At 38.5% G+C, this 17014-nt stretch overlaps 1 protein-coding gene across 1 annotated transcript in view; it reads left to right on the top strand.

The window, feature by feature from the left end:
• The window catches only part of mRpL37 (mitochondrial ribosomal protein L37), a 53701-nt gene that overhangs the window by 12694 nt on the left and 23993 nt on the right, over positions 1-17014 (top strand). The window contains exon 2 of the mRNA XM_089091641.1: positions 15770-16000. Coding sequence (XP_088947767.1) covers positions 15770-16000 — 231 coding nt within the window. The remainder of the gene's footprint in view (positions 1-15769; positions 16001-17014) is intronic.

Raw genomic sequence — 17014 nt, 5'->3', positions numbered from 1 at the left:
TAGGCAATGGTCAATTGTTTCATTATTCATATTACAATGCCTGCAAAGAGGGGACAGGGGAATTGAACCACTTGAATAAGAAAACTTATATGAGAATGCAAGGAAATTTAGTCCATTTGTTCCGGAACAAATTCTATGCTAAATTTTAGAAAGATACTTATTGGGAAAGGGAGAAAGGATAGGATTAGTCTTTTCAAAATTAGTATCTGATAGCCTCCATCGGTAAATATCTCTAATTGGGATTGGTCTCCCACTTGGCTGGTCAATATTTATAGAATTTTTGACTATTTCACCAACCTGATGACTACCACTTATCCAGAGTGGCTAGGAATGTACTAAAAGTAAATTTTTATGCCGCTCGAAGTAAGAGTATCTATAAAACTGAGACAATGGTAAGTGTCAATATCCAACTTAAAGTGAAGAGCTGATGCCAGCAACTCAAGGCTTGATAAAGAGTCTGAATAGATGATAATATTATTTGAATTTGCAATCAAAGGTTGGTTTTCTTTAAGGTGTTCTAATGCCATGATTATGGCATTTAACTCAGCAGACATTATAGATAAATTATTATATAATCTCCCACCCATTGCAATATTCAGGTGAGGAAGGAAAACCCCACTGGCAACCTTCTCATTCATTTTTGACCCATCAACAAATTTTTGTAAGTGATTTTTATTGGTAATTTTATTAAGTTCGGCAAATATTTTTTGGTCAAAAGCAATAGCGTTTAAATCTTTATTCCACTTTGAGAACTCATTATTTAGTAGGAGACATGACCACCTCCCTGGGGGGGCTCTGGGGAAAGTGGGTGCAATAGACTATGCGGATATGGGAAATTTATTCTGAATATTGGCATACTCATCTGCAATGCCTCTATACATGGCTGGATTTCTTAACCAATTATGTAGTGTGTGTGAGCTATTTGATTCAATTTTTGTAAGATGCTTTGTCAAGAGAAAGCTACGCCTCTCCCTTACTGTTGCTAATCCACTCTCCATAAGCAGAAACTTGGTGCTTGTGGGTTTCCTAAGACCAAATATGAGACGCATTATATCATTTTGTGCGGTTTCAAGTTTTTGCATCTGGTTCTTTGTACATGCAACATAGACGATGAGCCCATAGTCAATGTGGGGTCTTAAATGTGATTTATTAAACTGGAGTAAGGTTTTATCCTTACAACCTCAGGGTGTGGAAAGAAGTCTTTTTGGTATATTTGCTTTTCTATAGCATTTTTTTATTGTGTTTGAAATGTGGAGCTGGAAATTGAGTTTTTGGTCCAGCATGAGACCTAAGTAATTAATATGATTATCTTCTGGAATAGTTGTTTTATTTAGAGTTAGTTTTGCATTAACATGGTTTCGCTTCCGGTGAAATTGGATTATTTTTGACTTGGTGGGTGCAATGGGTAAATCTGAATGTTGAGGGAATTTTTCAAACTGGAAAAGTGACTTTTGCAGATTTGACTGTGCTATCTGGAAGGTGTTGCCAGATGACCATAGCACTAGATCATCAGCATATTGTAGATTCGTGTGGGGTAGGTTCATATCCCAGAGATATAGGGCAACTAGGAGGCAACTGAGGACTGCTCCCTGAGGTAGGCCTTTGGTTATTGTCTTTTGGGGTGAAGAGGCTGAACCAACACAAACGATGAAACTTCGCACTTCTATGAAGGATTTAATAAAAGATACTAGCTTAGGGGGTACTCCAAGGTTTGCAAGTTTATTTAAAAGGATTTGGTGGTTCACATTGTCATATGCCCCTTCAAAATCTAGGAAAGCTGCAACTAGGACATTATTTTTTGAGAAAGATTCATTTATTGCATTTGTTAGCAAAATGAAAGCATCTGTTGAGGAGTGGTGTTTCCTGAATCCCGTTGGAGTGTGAGGGATAAACGTGCAAAACTGTTGCTCAACATCTCCCTCAAGGAACCTGCTTTTTTAGCTGCAATCATGCGAGTGCCGGAGGATCTAGACGAACAGTCTCTTAAAGAGCTAATCCCCAAGTGCAATAAAACCCTACAGTTTGGCAAGTCTCGAACATTTAAAGTCTACTTTCCGACGCAAAATGACCTCGATACCTTTCTCAAAGTCTCAGTGAAAATCGGATGTGAACGCCTCCCAGTCGAAGAGTTCGTGTTCTTGCCTCGACACTGCTTGAATTGCCACGCAATCGGTCACCTAGCCGCAGATTGTAAGAACGGTTCTTTGTGCTCCAAATTCGTCTCCGCCGATCACAAATCGACGTGCAATACCCTGTGTCAGAAGGCAGCCTTTTGCTTTTGTTGCAAGAGTTTTTGTCATACTGGCTATAGTGTGAAGTGCCCGAAAAACCGTAAACCCTCGAACTAATGACCTCGTCACTAACTCTTCTATCGTGGAATATAAACGGCTCTTTTATTAATAAACTTCCGGTTCTGGAAAGCCTCTGTTCTGAGTTTAGTGTGATTTGTCTCCAGGAAAATTTTGTTACTAAACATGGTCTGAACATACTTGAGCTTGAGGATATGACAACTTATTGTGTACCCGCTTGACAGCTGAACAATAGAGGCCGACCCTCGGGTGGACTTATTATGTTTGTCAAATCAGCGCTCCATTCTAGTATCTTTGAAGCAAATGATTATTATCTAGCCGTGAGAGTGGATTGTTCTGTGTGTATTAGTGTGTATCTTCCCACAGACTACAATAATGACCAGTCTGAGCATAAATTTGCGCTATCTTGTGAAAAACTAGGTTCATGTATAGACAAAATTCGACACTTAGGTTTACCTTGCATTATAGCCGGTGACTTTAATTGTAATCTGTCTGAGCCGAATTCTCAAGCTTCACCGTGTACAACACTAGTTAAGGGCTTATTTAGGGATTTCTTGTGTGTTTTAGATAAATCGTCTGATTTTACATATGTTCACACGTCCTCGCAAACTTCCAACCTGGACCACGTTGTAGTATCGTCAGATCTGTGAGCGGATATAGTAAAGGTTGTGTTTGATTATCAGTTGTCTGATCATCTTCCCATAACTTGCTCTGTCGGTATGCCATCTTCTGGTCACCAAACCACACCTCTTTCTCCTTCAGCACCTCGACACCATAGTAACTGGTCGAAAATTGATCAAGCCTTATTTATCGAGTCGGTAGATTCAGTCCTGAATAAAATCAGCGTCCCATTTCATCTCCTTCAGAAGTCACTCCAGTTACCTCAGAAAGAGGTTTCGATTTGTCTAGATATATATTGCACAGAAATCGGTCATGCTCTCCGCTTCGCAGAAAAAAAAGCTGTTCCATTGCAACGAATTCGTAAAGGAATCATTCCCGGGTGGTTGTCAAATCCAGATCTCGTCATTTCATGTAGTCAAACAAAATTTTGGTTTTTAGTATGGAAAGAGTGTGGACGTCCGAATATGGGTCTTGTGAACAGCATACGGATTTTCACGAAGCAAAAGTTTTCTAAGGCCCTGGCTCGGCATCTGAAGAATCTAGTCAATCATTATTCTGCCCGTGCCAAACAAGATAGAAATATGACTTCAAGTTTGTCTCTCGTTCTGCAAAAAATTCTTCTTCACCATCCCCAGCCAACATCCCTGAAGATGAATGGTATGCCCATTACGAATCGGAGTTCTCAGCTCCTGACCCCTCCATCGAACAATCTTACGAGGCTGCCTTAGATCAGTTTCTATCTTTTCATCCCGATGAAGATTTTATCGTCAGTACCCGCTCTGTTGAAGATGCCATCTGTAGACTCAAATGGAAAGGCTCATCGGGCATTGACGAAGTCAGTGCGATCCACTTGAAACACGGAGGTAAACTTCTCGTGGCACATCTCTCTCTGCTTATGCAGATGATTTTCTCTCAAGGGATTGTTCCTGCCTCTTTCCGCCAAGGAGATCTGACTCCCATTTCTAAAAAGGGAAAATCTGAAACTCAATGTACAGCATTCGGTCCAATAATTGTAGCTACGTCACTGTGCAAGCTCTTCGAGTTACTGTTTATACAGGAACTCGAAATAGTATGCTACACTCCTCAGCATCAGTTCAGCTTCAAGCGAGGAACTGGATGTGCTGATGCCTTAACAGTTGTTGCTAATGTCTTGATAGATGCCGAATCTTTGGGAGAGAGCCTTTCTTTGGAAGGACACGACATTAGACGTGCATTTGACTCTAATCCATGCTGCGGTGCTTTTGAAGGCTGGTAAACGTGGGTTGAATCTAGCTGTCATTCGTTCTCTCAGGAATCTGTATTCTAGATTACGGATCCGACTGAAGCTACCTCCTGACAAGGGTTTGACCCCCATTCCGCGCACCCAACTAGTTCCAGTCAAGAAAGGAGCACGTCAAGGAGCAGTCACCTCTCCTGACCTTTTCAATAACTATGTCCTTGATGCACAAGATCAATGTCCATCTTTGCTGATTCTGTCATCTGCTAACTTGTCTTTGGTATGTTACGCAGACGACATCCTGAATCTTAGCCGAACCCTTCAACGGGCAATTGATATCTTTGAAATCCTTGAAGCCGAATATCGTAAAGTTGGACTTCAGTTCAACTCTTCAAAATCGGAAATCGTCCTATTCAATTGGAAAACTGATTTTTGTGTTCCTACCATTGCCCTTGGTTCTAGCTCTGTCCAGCCAGTGGATCACCTCATTTATCTAGGTTTACCCATAGGTTCGTCTATCCGTCACAACCGAAAACTTCTCCTCAAACAGCTTAAACGACGAATTTCAGCGTCTTATGCTTCAGTTGTATCGTGTAAACTCCGATTCAACCGGCTGCTTCTAGCAAGCTTGTATAACGCCATCGCTCTTCCTCACATTATATATGTCACGCCCTTCTGGAAACTTCTCACTAAAACTGACCAGAATATAATCAGAGCGATGTATTTTCGTTTTCTGTAGTATTTGCTTCGTCTACCTTCGTGGTATAGGAATTCGCATGTAATTGAAAATTTTAAAGTCGCAGACCCTGACGTTGCCTTCACGAAACGAATAGAGAACCACTATACAAAAATACGATAACATCAAGACGAATGGTCCCCCCTGCTCATTTAGTTAATCAGTGATTTGTTTTCTCTGTTGGTTTAGTTTGTTGTAGCTTGTGTCTTTTTTTTCTTCTTTTTTCTCTTAAGTGCTCCGTCTGGTTGTATGTTGATTTGACGGGTTTTTCAATTAATAATAATAAATAAGTAATATTAAAGTCATATCTGATTTTGCAAATTATGATCTTGTGCTCATGGGTGGCTTTAACCCTTCTTAAATTCTTTAAGTTGGTGGATTTGACTTTTACATTAGAGATTTTTCTTTTCTGTCTGCTCTCTCTGAAGACTCTCTACCAAACAATATCAAAGCCAACTCATTTTAGAGAAACAACAAAGATATTTTGATTACAAATTAGTCTCTGAAAAACTTGTCAAAGTCAGTAGTGGGAAGAACTTATTGCTGATGGTATTGAAGAAAGTTGGTCAAGTATTAAAGCTGAAATATTGCATGCTGAAAATTCTAGTACCAGATTTTTGGGGGGTTAAGCAGGCTGAGAATAAAACCTCATAGTTACAATTGGATAGGTGGATACTTACACAGCAAATAGCTACTTGAACTCTATTTTCAATTATGTTTTTTATGTGAATAGCTGCTTAAAAGCTGTGGATAAATACTAATTTCATTTGTTCATAGGGTTAAAAACCCAATTAATTGTAAATAAACGCATTTGTTGCCAATCCAGGTTAGGAATCAAAGCCCTAGCCCCTTCCAGAGTACCCCTGCAATACTGTCTCAACAAGCTAGTGAGACCCCAAGAACAGCCCACACAAGATACAGCCTACTTGTAAGAAAACCTCTGAAACTGAACCTGCGACCTACAGGCTGTATGAGTGATTTAAAAAAAAAAAAAAAGATTTTTAAGAGGAGATTTGAGAGTAAGAAAGACTTTTGTCAGTTTTTTTAGCGACAAGAAGGCAGGTGCAGCATTCTTATGGTGTGATGTGCTTTCCCCCCTTGCAAGTGCTAATGCTGTTGATGCAAGTTTTATGTACTTTGCCTACTTTGCTTGTTTATTGTGTGTTTTGTATTATAGTCAAATAAATGATTCTGATTTTTGAGCTGGAGCGTGGCTAACTGTAGGTTCTTGGGAATAATGAGTCTTTCTCCCTTCAGAAGAATGCCTTGGGTGAAGGACAGCCCATGTTGGACATTCCAGTGGGTTAGGATGTTGGTTTGGCAGTCTTTTCTAGTACTAAGCCAATCCTCTTGAATTGTTTTGACTAGGGTGCTCAAGGTTTTGTCTTGTGCCATTTCCATGCATATCTGCTCAAGCTTCTGATCACTGGTTGATAAGGTTTGTACTATGTGTTGTACATAGATATCCAGATCTTCTTTCAGTTTTGCATCTGTATTGCTAAGATGGAGGCGTGATAGAGTGTCAGAAACTGGGATTTTGGATTCGGAACCTCAGACTCAGGTTGTAAGGCTGGAGCTGAAGCATTAATTGTTGCACTCATGGTGGGGCTTTGTGAATTGGATTTGCTACAACGGTTTTGAGGGGGCAGTGGTCAGTCATGACATCAACATGACGACCATACAGATAATGGTGGAAGTCTTTACAGCCATACAAATACTTCTACTCTGTCTTACTGAGTGATCTTGACACATATGCTGTGACCTGCTTTTTTTTTTGAAACAAGGTGGGTGTCAAGCCCATGGCTAGAGGCATCAACAATGAGTTCAACATTCTTGCTCTAATGGTTGAAAAAAGGGTGTTTGACACAAAAGAGCTTTTCAGGTCCACAAGTGTTTGCGTATGTTCTTCAGACCAGATGAATGGGTCTGCTTTGGTTAGGTCACGGAGTGGTTTGTTTTCTGTGGATAGACTTGGTATGTATTTGGCAAGACAGTTGATCATTGCAAGGAGGGTTAGGAGCTCTTCTTGGCATGATGGTTTTGGCATCTGGTTTATGGCGCAAATCTTTTTGGGATCTGGCTGCATCCCCCTGGAGCTGATTATGTGTCCAAAATAGCTGACACGGAATGCTGAGAACTGGCACTTATCTTTGTTGAAACGGATCCCGTTAGCTAGGGCACATTCGAGTATTGCTGCTAGGCGTTCATTGTGCTCTTCTTGTGTTGTACCATGCACAATGATGTCATCAATGATGATGAAGACACCTTCCAGGCCTTCAAAAGCATCTTCCATCCTCCTCTGGAATTCATCTTGTGCTGAGTTGATTCCGAAAGGTATTCGCTTGAACCAGTATCTCCCATATATTGTGCTGAAGGTTGTGAGGTAAGATGAATCTTCGGATAGCAGGATTGACCAGTAACCAGAATGGGCATCTAGTTTTGTGAATACTTTTGCTTTATGTAGCTTGGAGGCGACGTCGTCTAGAGTGGGTGTGGGATAGTAAGGCCGCTTGATGGACTTGTTGAGGTCTACTGGGTCTATGCACAGTCTTACGGACCTGTCTTTCTTCTCAACCATAACCATCAAGTTGACCCACTCTGTTGGGGTAATAACCTTTTTGATAATCCCTAGGTCTTTTAGGTGGCTGAGTTCTTGCTTGAGTTTATTCTGCATGGCTACAGGTACTCACCTAGCTGGGTAGACAGTTGGGGTGGCATTGTCCTTCAGGTATATGTTCCATTCTCTGTCTAGTTTCCTGATTCTTTTAACCGCCTCTTGGTGCTTTTCTTTCAAGAATGATATTCTTGAAGATGTTGAGGCCATGTTCAGTACCAGCATAATCAGGTCCAAGTTGATGCTTGAACAGTATCCTATGACGGGGGAAGACGATGTCTCTACTACATAAAACTGTTGCCTGCTGCTGGTGTTACCTTTGTAGCTGCATGATAACTCGCAGACTCCTGATACAGGGATTTTTGCTCCACAGTAGCTGATAAGGCGATGGCTTGTGGGTTTCATGGTGGGCTTTGGGATATTGAGGTGGAAGTACTTCTTTGGAATGATATTGACCTGGGCCCCCATGTCGATTTTGAACTGGACAGGGAACTAATTGTTGATGGTCAAGGGTATCACTGCTTCGTCTTTGTTTTTGCTTTGTTCAATGGAGTACAGGAAAACAGTTTCATCACCAATGTCAGCTTCAGCAGTTTCTTCTTCCACTGTGTTTACTATCTTGCTTCAACAAACTCGTGCAAAATGGTTGAGCTTTTTATATGGGAGGGAGAATAGGTTCCACTTGTTCTGTGGAATGGCCTTTTCACAAAGGCCATTCCACAGAACATGCTATCTTGGCAGTAACCCATTTTATACATGAAGCCTTGGATAAGGACAAAATTCCAGCTACTATATTTGTGGATATATGGAAAGCGTTTGATACCATATGCCATATAATTTTACATGAAAAATTGTCGAATTGTGACATATAAGGTGTGGCTAATGCTTTAATAATGTTATATTTAAAAGATAGAGTTAAGTGCATTGATGGGGGCAATGTTAAATCATTGGCTTCAAATCAGTCAAATAATTTTGGGATACCTCAAGGCTCAATTCTAAGCCCTCTGTTGTTTTTAATTTATGTTAATGATATTAGTAATTCAGTTGAGGACCTGGGGCTAACCACACTATTTGCTGATGACACAGCCTGTACAGTTTCTTGGGTTGATGAGGACAGTGTAGAACATACTTTAACTCTTGTATTTGATAAACTAGTAGCATGGTTTACGGCAAATAGACTAGCTTTGAATACTTCAAAAACTAAATTTGTAGTATATTCACGTACATCAGGAGCCCTTCCAGGTCTTAACCTGATTAAGTCTTCTGTGTCAAGTGCAGACATATCACGTGTTGATATTTTTTGTTACCTAGGTATACTGGTTGATTCGAATTTAAGTTGGAAGCCACATATTAATAGTCTAATATTGAAGCTGGGAAGAAATGTAGGTATTATGCACTGTATGAAATTCGTTTTGCCTCTGGAAGCTATGCGTTCTATTTATTCTGCACTTGTTCATTCTTACCTAAATTAATGTCTACATATTTACTTAAATACTTTCAGATCCCATTTTATTCCACTCCAAAGACAACACAATAAGGCGCTTTGTATTCTAAAAGGCTTTCTTCCTTACCCAGCGTCTCTTCCAAACAAGTTCTCTACAAAGAGTTTATATTCGTTATTGAATATTCTTCCTGTTGAACTGGCAGTTACTTTTCACTCGTTATTATTCAAGGTTAAGCAAAATCTCCTGACACTACCTAGCTATTTCTATTCTTTGATCTGTTCCCAATTGCTGTGCCATCTTTGTACCTAACTCGCAATACACACAAACTACGCCAGCCATTAATAATTTTAGAGAGGTCTCGTTTATCATAGGCAGCGCGCTAGCGCTGCCTAAGTAAAGACCGATGTGGCCACAATGTGTTTTTTTTGTTTTTTTTTTCTTCGACAGGCTCTTCGTATCGAAGGATTCGTCGCATAAACTCCGACAAGGGATAATTCAATTTACCATCGCATTGAATAGTACCCTTTTTAAGATTCAAAAAGGATTAATAGACCACTAGCCCCCCCCCACGCCCATCCTTCCCCCAAACACATTCAATCAAACGTCTGATTTAGCCAGTTTTCTAAACATAGTCGTTACCCAGTTATAAATTTTGTTGTTGTGGAGGACACCCCCCCACAACTATTAAGGCAAGGGTTTTAAAGTATGACTTGGGGGCCTATAAGAACGATGTCGGCAAAATGTATCATGTATTATTTTTTTCCTTTAGAGCTGGGAACTTCATTTGGAAGTGGTCGTTGAAGAAACTTCAAAAGGGGCTTATTCGATTGGAAATTGAGAGTTCTAGTTCCCTTTTTAATAGTCAAAAGTGATTGGAGGGCAACTAGCCCCCCCACGCCCACCCGTCCCCCAAACACATCCAATCAAAATTTCGAGATATCCATTTTGTTCAGCGTAATTGATTTACAGATAGAAATATGTGTTTTTGAGGAGGACACTCCCCCACAACCCTCAGGGCAAGGGTTTTAAGTTATGCTCTGGGGGCATATAAGGCTTTTATAGAAGGCGTTGTTGTAGAAACTTCAAAACAGGCTCATTTGATTGGAAATTCGAAGGGCTAGTACCCTTTTTAATAGTCGAAAGTGACTGGAGGGCAACTACACCCCCCCCCCCCCCATCATTCCCCCAAACACATCCAATCAAAATTTTGAGATATCCATTTTGTTCAGCGTATCTGATTTCCTGATAGAAAATATGTTTTTGAGGAGGACACTGCCCCACAACCCTCAGGGCAAGGGTTTTAAGTTATGACCTGGGGGGATATAAGGTTTTTATAGAAGGCATTGTCGTAGAAACTTCGAAAGGGCTCATTTGATTGGAAATTGGAGTGGCTAATGCCATTTTTAATAGTCGAAAGTGACTGGAGGGCAACTACCCCCCCCACGCCCATCATTTCCCCAAACATATCCAATCAAAATTTTGAGACAGCCATTTTGTTCAGCGTAGTTGATTTCCAGATAGAAAATATGTTTTTGAGGAGCCCTCAGAACAAGGGTTTTAGGTTATGCCCTGGGGGCATATAAGGTTTTTAAAGAAGGTGTTGTCATAGAAACTTCTAAAAAACGTCATTCGATTGGAAATTCAGAGGATTAGGGCCATTTTTAATAGTTAAAAGTCGTTGGAGGGCACCCAGCCCCCCCCCCCACGCCCATCATTCCCCCAAACACATCCAATCAAAGAGATAGCCATTTTGTTCAGCATAGTTGATTTCCAGATAGAAAATATATTTTTGAGGAGGACACTCCCCCACAACCCTCAGGGCAAGGATTATAATTTATGCCCTGGGGGCATATAAGGTTTTTATTGAAATCTCTGTTGTAGAAACTTGAAAAAGCGCTCATTCGATTTGAAATTCAAAGGGATAGTACCCTTTTTAATATTCGAAAGTGATTGGAGGGCAACTAACCTCCCTCTCACGCCCACCTTTTCCCCAAATACATCCAATCAAAATTTTGAGATAGCCATTGTTCAGCATAGTTTACTTCCAGATAGAACATATATTTTTGAGGAGGTCACTCCCCCACAACCCTCAGGGCAAGGATTGTAAGTTATGCCCTGGAGTCATATAATGTTTTTATTGAAATCTTTGTCATAGAAACTTGAAAAGGAGCTCATTCGATTGGAAATTCAAAGTGATAATGCCTTGTTTCATAGTCTAAAGTGATTTTAGGGCAACTAACCCCCCTCTCACGCCCACCTTTTCCCCAAACACATCCAATCCGAATTTTTATAGATAGCCATTTTACTCAACGTAGTTGAAAGTTTTGGAAATTAGGTCTTTAAGGATGACGACCCCTCCCCCACAGCACTCAGGGCAAGGATTGTAAGTTATGCCCTGGGGGCATATAAAGTTTTTTATTGAAAGCGTTGTCGTAGAAACTTCAAAAGGGAAGAATTATTGTGAAGAATTGGGAATTGAAAGGGCTAGTGCCTTTTTTAATAGTTGAAAGTGATTGGATAGCGACTAACGCCCCTCTCACGCCCACCATTTTCCAAAACACATCGAATCAAAATTTTGCAGGCCAAACTAAAACGAAAAGATTTAAAGTATTATTTTCTTTTTCACTGAAAAGACTATGTCAATATAAAACGAACAGAAATTAGACAAAAAACTTTTTCCCCAAAATAAGTTTTTCAAAGAAAAGTAAAGAACTCCATTAAACAAAAAATTAGCAAAAATAAAATCAAATAATCTACCAAGCTTGAAACTACCACAAATCAGCATCGATAAATAAATTAAACCCAAAACGAACAGAAATTACAATAAATAACCGAGTCAAACTCAAAACGAGCAGAAATTAACATAAGTTGGGCTCAAAACCCCTATGCCTTCCCAAGGCCAGAACACATTTTGTACTTTACTGAAAAATACAAATGAATGCGCATTGTCAGTTTAATATACATATACTGATATTTAGTTATCAAAATGATAATTTTATTTGATTTATTAAAGTTATAAAAGTAAAAACATTTATATTTTTTCGTAAAGTGCAAACTTTGTTCTGTCCTTTGGAAGCCATAGGGGTATTGCTCCCAACTTATGTTAATTTCTGCTAGTTTTGAGTTTGACTCGGTTAATTATTGTAATTTCTGTTCGTTTTTAGTTTCATTTACTTATCGATGTTGATTTGTGGTAGTTACACGCTTGGTAGATGATTTGATTTTATTTTTGCTAATTTTTTGTTTAATGGAGCTCTTTAATTTTCTTTGAAAAACTTATTTTGCGGAAAAAGTTTTTTAAATTAATCTCTAAGAAATAGTGTGGTTGCTGCATGGAACCATTACGAGTCTGCTTTTGATTTTGATTTGTCGTTAGAAATTTCAAAAAATAAGTTTAATTTTCTCGGGTCTTCACTTTTCTCTTGTTGTCCCATTACTGGTTGAAGAAATTGAATTTTTGTTTGTTTGTTTTTTTATCATCGGGTGGGATGTCTGCTGTGGTGTGGTGAGTAACTATTATTATGTTTTTTTTTCTTCTTTTTCTTTTTTTTCTTCTTGTTTTAAGTAACCATTCATATATTCCGTTATATTTATTACTTTAGTTGTTTTGTCTGTGCAAAACGAGCTTGTCTCTGTGCCAGATATTGGTATACTTTGTATGTTATGTACATATGATTTGAGAATAAATAAATCAAACCTGAACTGCAGAAGTAGCATGGTCTGCTCTTTGAACCGCTTGCTTCCTGTTTATTCGACTGCTGTTCCGATTTGGGTAATGTGTTATGGCATCAATCTTTTGTTTTATAGGGATGGACTTAGTCTCATGGAATGTTTTGAGCTGTGTCTGGGTCACTTCGTAGGTTCTGCACATAATATTTGTTTTTTCAAGCGTAAGTTCATCACCTTCAGTCAAGAGCTCCTCGCGTACGTTTTGGTTTAGTATTCCACACACTATTCGATCACGGACCATTTTGTTTTGGTCAGAGTAGGAACATGGTTTCACTAATGTCTTGATCTCAGTTATATATTTATCTACACTCTCTCCCTCGGTTTAATCGATTTTGGAACAGGTATCATGCGGAAACTGCATTCTTCTGTGGTGACGCGTTCGCCTTAAATTTCTCAAGGTGCCGTTCAATTTTGTTTTGTTCCTCGTCTGCGATTGTGAAGATTTCACTTCTATCACCATGTAATGCTCGTCAATCAGAATGATTTATTTGATTTAGGCTACCTATAATACAAAACACACAATAAACAAGCAAAGTAAAGCACATAACACTTTCATTAACAGCATTAGCACTTGCAAGGGGGAAACCACATCATACCATAAGAATGCTGCACTGTCCAGTGCTAGTAAAAATTGTTGTTTTGGTGGATTTATTTGAACATTTTGAGACTACTATGTATCTCTTTCTCTCTCCAATCTTTCCTGCTTCCTTTCAATAAACCAACAGAGAGAAAAATCTCAATGAAAAAAAAAACGAGACTGTGACCAGTGGAAACAAAAGACGAAATAAGTAAAACAACGCGGATATTTCGCCTGTATCAAAACAAGGTGGCTTCAGCACAAGAGAAACACAAGAAGACCAAGATAAAAACCAAACTAAAAACAAATAAAACCACCACCAAAAAAAAAATATACAATTAGAACAAATTAATCCCCATAGGCAGAAGAAGCTGATAGAGTCGCATCAGTAAGGATACCAAAGCAACAGAGATAAAAATAAAAAAATTTAAATTACGTTAATTATTCTGTTGCGAAATAATTCTCTCGCTGGCTATTAATGAAGCAAATTGTTTTGGTCAAGTAAGTAATATAGTCCCATGGTAATTATTAAAATCTTAATCTCCTTATTGACTGTTGATTCACTTTTGAAAAGATTATTATAAATTGAGTCAATATCTAAATTTCTTGTGTCCCTATTTATCGAAAGGTTGGCAAACACATGTTTTTTTAATTTCTATGGCTTCTCTCGCCCATTGAGTATAACCGCTATCATTTGAAATAGCTAAGGCCTCATCAAATTTTACAAAATGATCAGGCTGAAACCAAATATGCTCTGCTAAGTCTGAAACAAAGGTTTTCGGAGGCTTGGTTAATTTTAGGGTTTTTTCTATTGAATTTCGATGCTCAATAAATCTTTCAATAAATTCTTGGTGAGTTCAATATAGAACTTCCCAAAAGAACACGGAACCTTATACAGCCCACTTACTAAATTTTCCCAGGTTAAGTCCTTTCCAGAACTAAAGAAACTAACCATTGGTCTCAACAATTTGAAACATGTATCGATGTTAAATTTAAGCAAAATCTGTGGAAGCTCCTCACCTAGACCAGGTACATATGGCGATGAAATGAAACTTTTAGAAACGTTTAAATCTGAAGACTGAGAAACTCCAATAACCCTACTGTCATGTTTGACTGATTAGTCTTATTATTCACTGATTTAGTCTTCTTTTTTTTTCTCCAGTTATTTGTTTCACCCTCCATCTGTCAATTGCTTCTCAGTGATTTGTACTTACAGTGATGCAGCGTCATGCATAATTTAGAAAGTATCATAGAGCTAGTGATAAGTTGTCCTTAAATAGCTATAAAATATGTTGTGGTCAACCCATCTTTAAACTTTTAGCTTTGAAATTTCCTTAGTTAGTGGAGTTGGTTTTTCCTTTCTAGTGCATTTGCAGATAAACTGTTTTATATATATATTTCAATTTTACTCCTTAGCAAATGTTTCAGAACATAAAAGGCAATTATTTTCATATTTTATCCTACAAATTCAATTTCATTCTGCATACTAATAAGTCTTGCGTGTAAAACTTGATGTCAGGATCATGCCCACTTCTTTTCCAATAGCCAAAGGTACTTTCTGGTCTATGATAAATGTCAAAAATATGACAAAAAGCTTGGTCTTTAAGCTTTCAACAATTGATCCCCAAATCCAGCGAATTTAAATAAAAGTTATAATCTATTGTGCCACGTGAATTTTTATATTTATCATTACTTCTTTCTTTCTTAAGATATTTAATATCACAAATTTCTACAACCCTTCCCTTCAGCCACGATTATGGTCTCGAAGTGCTCACAGGTGCAGATCCCGGGGAGGGGGCAAGGCAGTGGGCTTGTATTTTGATTCTCTTTTTGACAGATTTGTATAAGTAGAAGTCAAAATTGCATGAAATTAAACTGCCCCGTCTGTTTTAGACGGGATTTCTGGGTGCACCCAGGAAAGTAATTATTTATTTCCTGGTAACATAAGATCTAAATAATTTTCTATAGTATAATGCAGGACTACTGGTATAAAAAAAGAAGAAAAAAACGTACCCTATATTCTTTTGTGAGAATTGGGGGAAAACAATTTGCTACTATACAAAAAATGTCATCCCTCTTATGTCAGGACCCCCCCCCCCCCCTCCCCCAGGAAAAAACTTTTTGTTAGTTTTCAACTCTATCCTACAGCAGCTATACATCACCAAGCTACTTACGAAATTCGTCATACTTTAATGAAACTTTTTGACTCTGCAGTCTCTATAGTAAGCTATACTTGTTGGCCTTTAGGCTTTAGGAATAAAAAAGAAAAAGCTATACCCTCCTATGAGCACCCAAAAACCAATCGACTCTGACTGTAGAAGTGCTCTGGAGAAGTACTTACCTTTGTGCACCACCATGTGATTGTTTCATTTCAGTTATTGGCTGGATATTGTGGACAGTTGCCAACTATATAAAGACACAATAGATTAATAAATTCAAACATTTTGTAACCAAACAAAATAAATCTCACTGCTGTATTAGTGTTCCATTTTTCTCGTATTGATAATATTTCTTATATATAGAGTTGTCCCTGACCTTCTTCAAGATGAGCCTTATGATTACCCAAACAATGAAACACATCCAGATTGGAAAAAAGAGCCGGTCTTTTACCATGATCATTCCACCGAACTTCTTGGTGGCTTGAAGCAAGCTCAAAACTTAACAAAAAGCATAGTCATTCAAGGCATACCAGAAAGAGTACAATCTCTTATAGACAATCCAGTTATCAATATTGAAGATGATGAAGCAGAAAGGTAGGCATCTCATATTTTGATCTCTTTTGTTTCAAATGAATTAGCACAGAGTCCATAGGTTTACTCTGTTCAAAACCTAGGTCAGAGGAAGGGACTTGAATGGTATTTTTAAAAGATTTTCCTAAAAAACAAAGCCTTTAGGGATGAACACCTAAATTTGTGTATCTCAATCCTCAACAAAGCAGAATAATTCCATCAAAAGCATAAGGTAAACCTTTTTGATGGCTTAACGAGGTGCGAGTGCTCCAGAGAAGCTATAAAAATAAGCGGCATTAGATCTTTTCACGGGTAGACAAAGAATAATCACCTACGGAACAAGTACTGACAATACCACTTGGCCGGCTCAACCAATAAGTGGACAGTAAGTGCAGAAATAAGTGGGAGGAGCTTTTTGTTCGCACCGAGAATGAAGAGCCAGAAATCATCTGCGGTAAACTTACTGGATAATTATATAAACTGTGGTATGGTAATACTTCTTAGGAAGGGGAGAGGATGCATTGAATAAATTCTCAGTCTTAGATTAATAATTCAGAATTGCCTGTGTCGTCAAACTCCTTTAGCCCTCAGTTTTATTAATTATGAGCAAACGTTTGATTCAGCTGATTGAAAAGTCTTGGCAATGGTCCTATCCTTGGATGGTATGCCAGACAAATGTATTAAAGTGAATAATCATATGCACAAGAATAACACTACTATGGTTAAGGTAAGAAATGAGGTTAGTAGCTGGTTTCGTATAAATAAGGAGTTAAGCTGAATTCCGTCCTATCGCCATTTTTGTGGATCGTTTTAATGGACTTTGTCCTAAAGGAACACAGGAAAGGCAATGGGAGAACCCAAAATCAATTGGAGATGTAAAACTTTCCTAGACTTACATTATGCTTGGGATTTAGGCATCTTAAATGAAAGTGTTAGCAAAATGAATGAATTTTTAGAGGTTTTGCGAGTTCAGGGTGCAAGAATAAGGTTGAAATTAATGTCGGGAAGACTAGGTTGCTAAGACCAGGAATAAATGAA

Source organism: Artemia sp. Qi Xiang Cuo, chromosome 7 (assembly GCF_049724085.1).
Source record: "Artemia sp. Qi Xiang Cuo chromosome 7, ASM4972408v1, whole genome shotgun sequence".
In the NCBI taxonomy this organism is placed as follows: domain Eukaryota; kingdom Metazoa; phylum Arthropoda; class Branchiopoda; order Anostraca; family Artemiidae; genus Artemia; species Artemia sp. Qi Xiang Cuo.
This window is presented reverse-complemented; position numbering and strand designations above follow the sequence as displayed.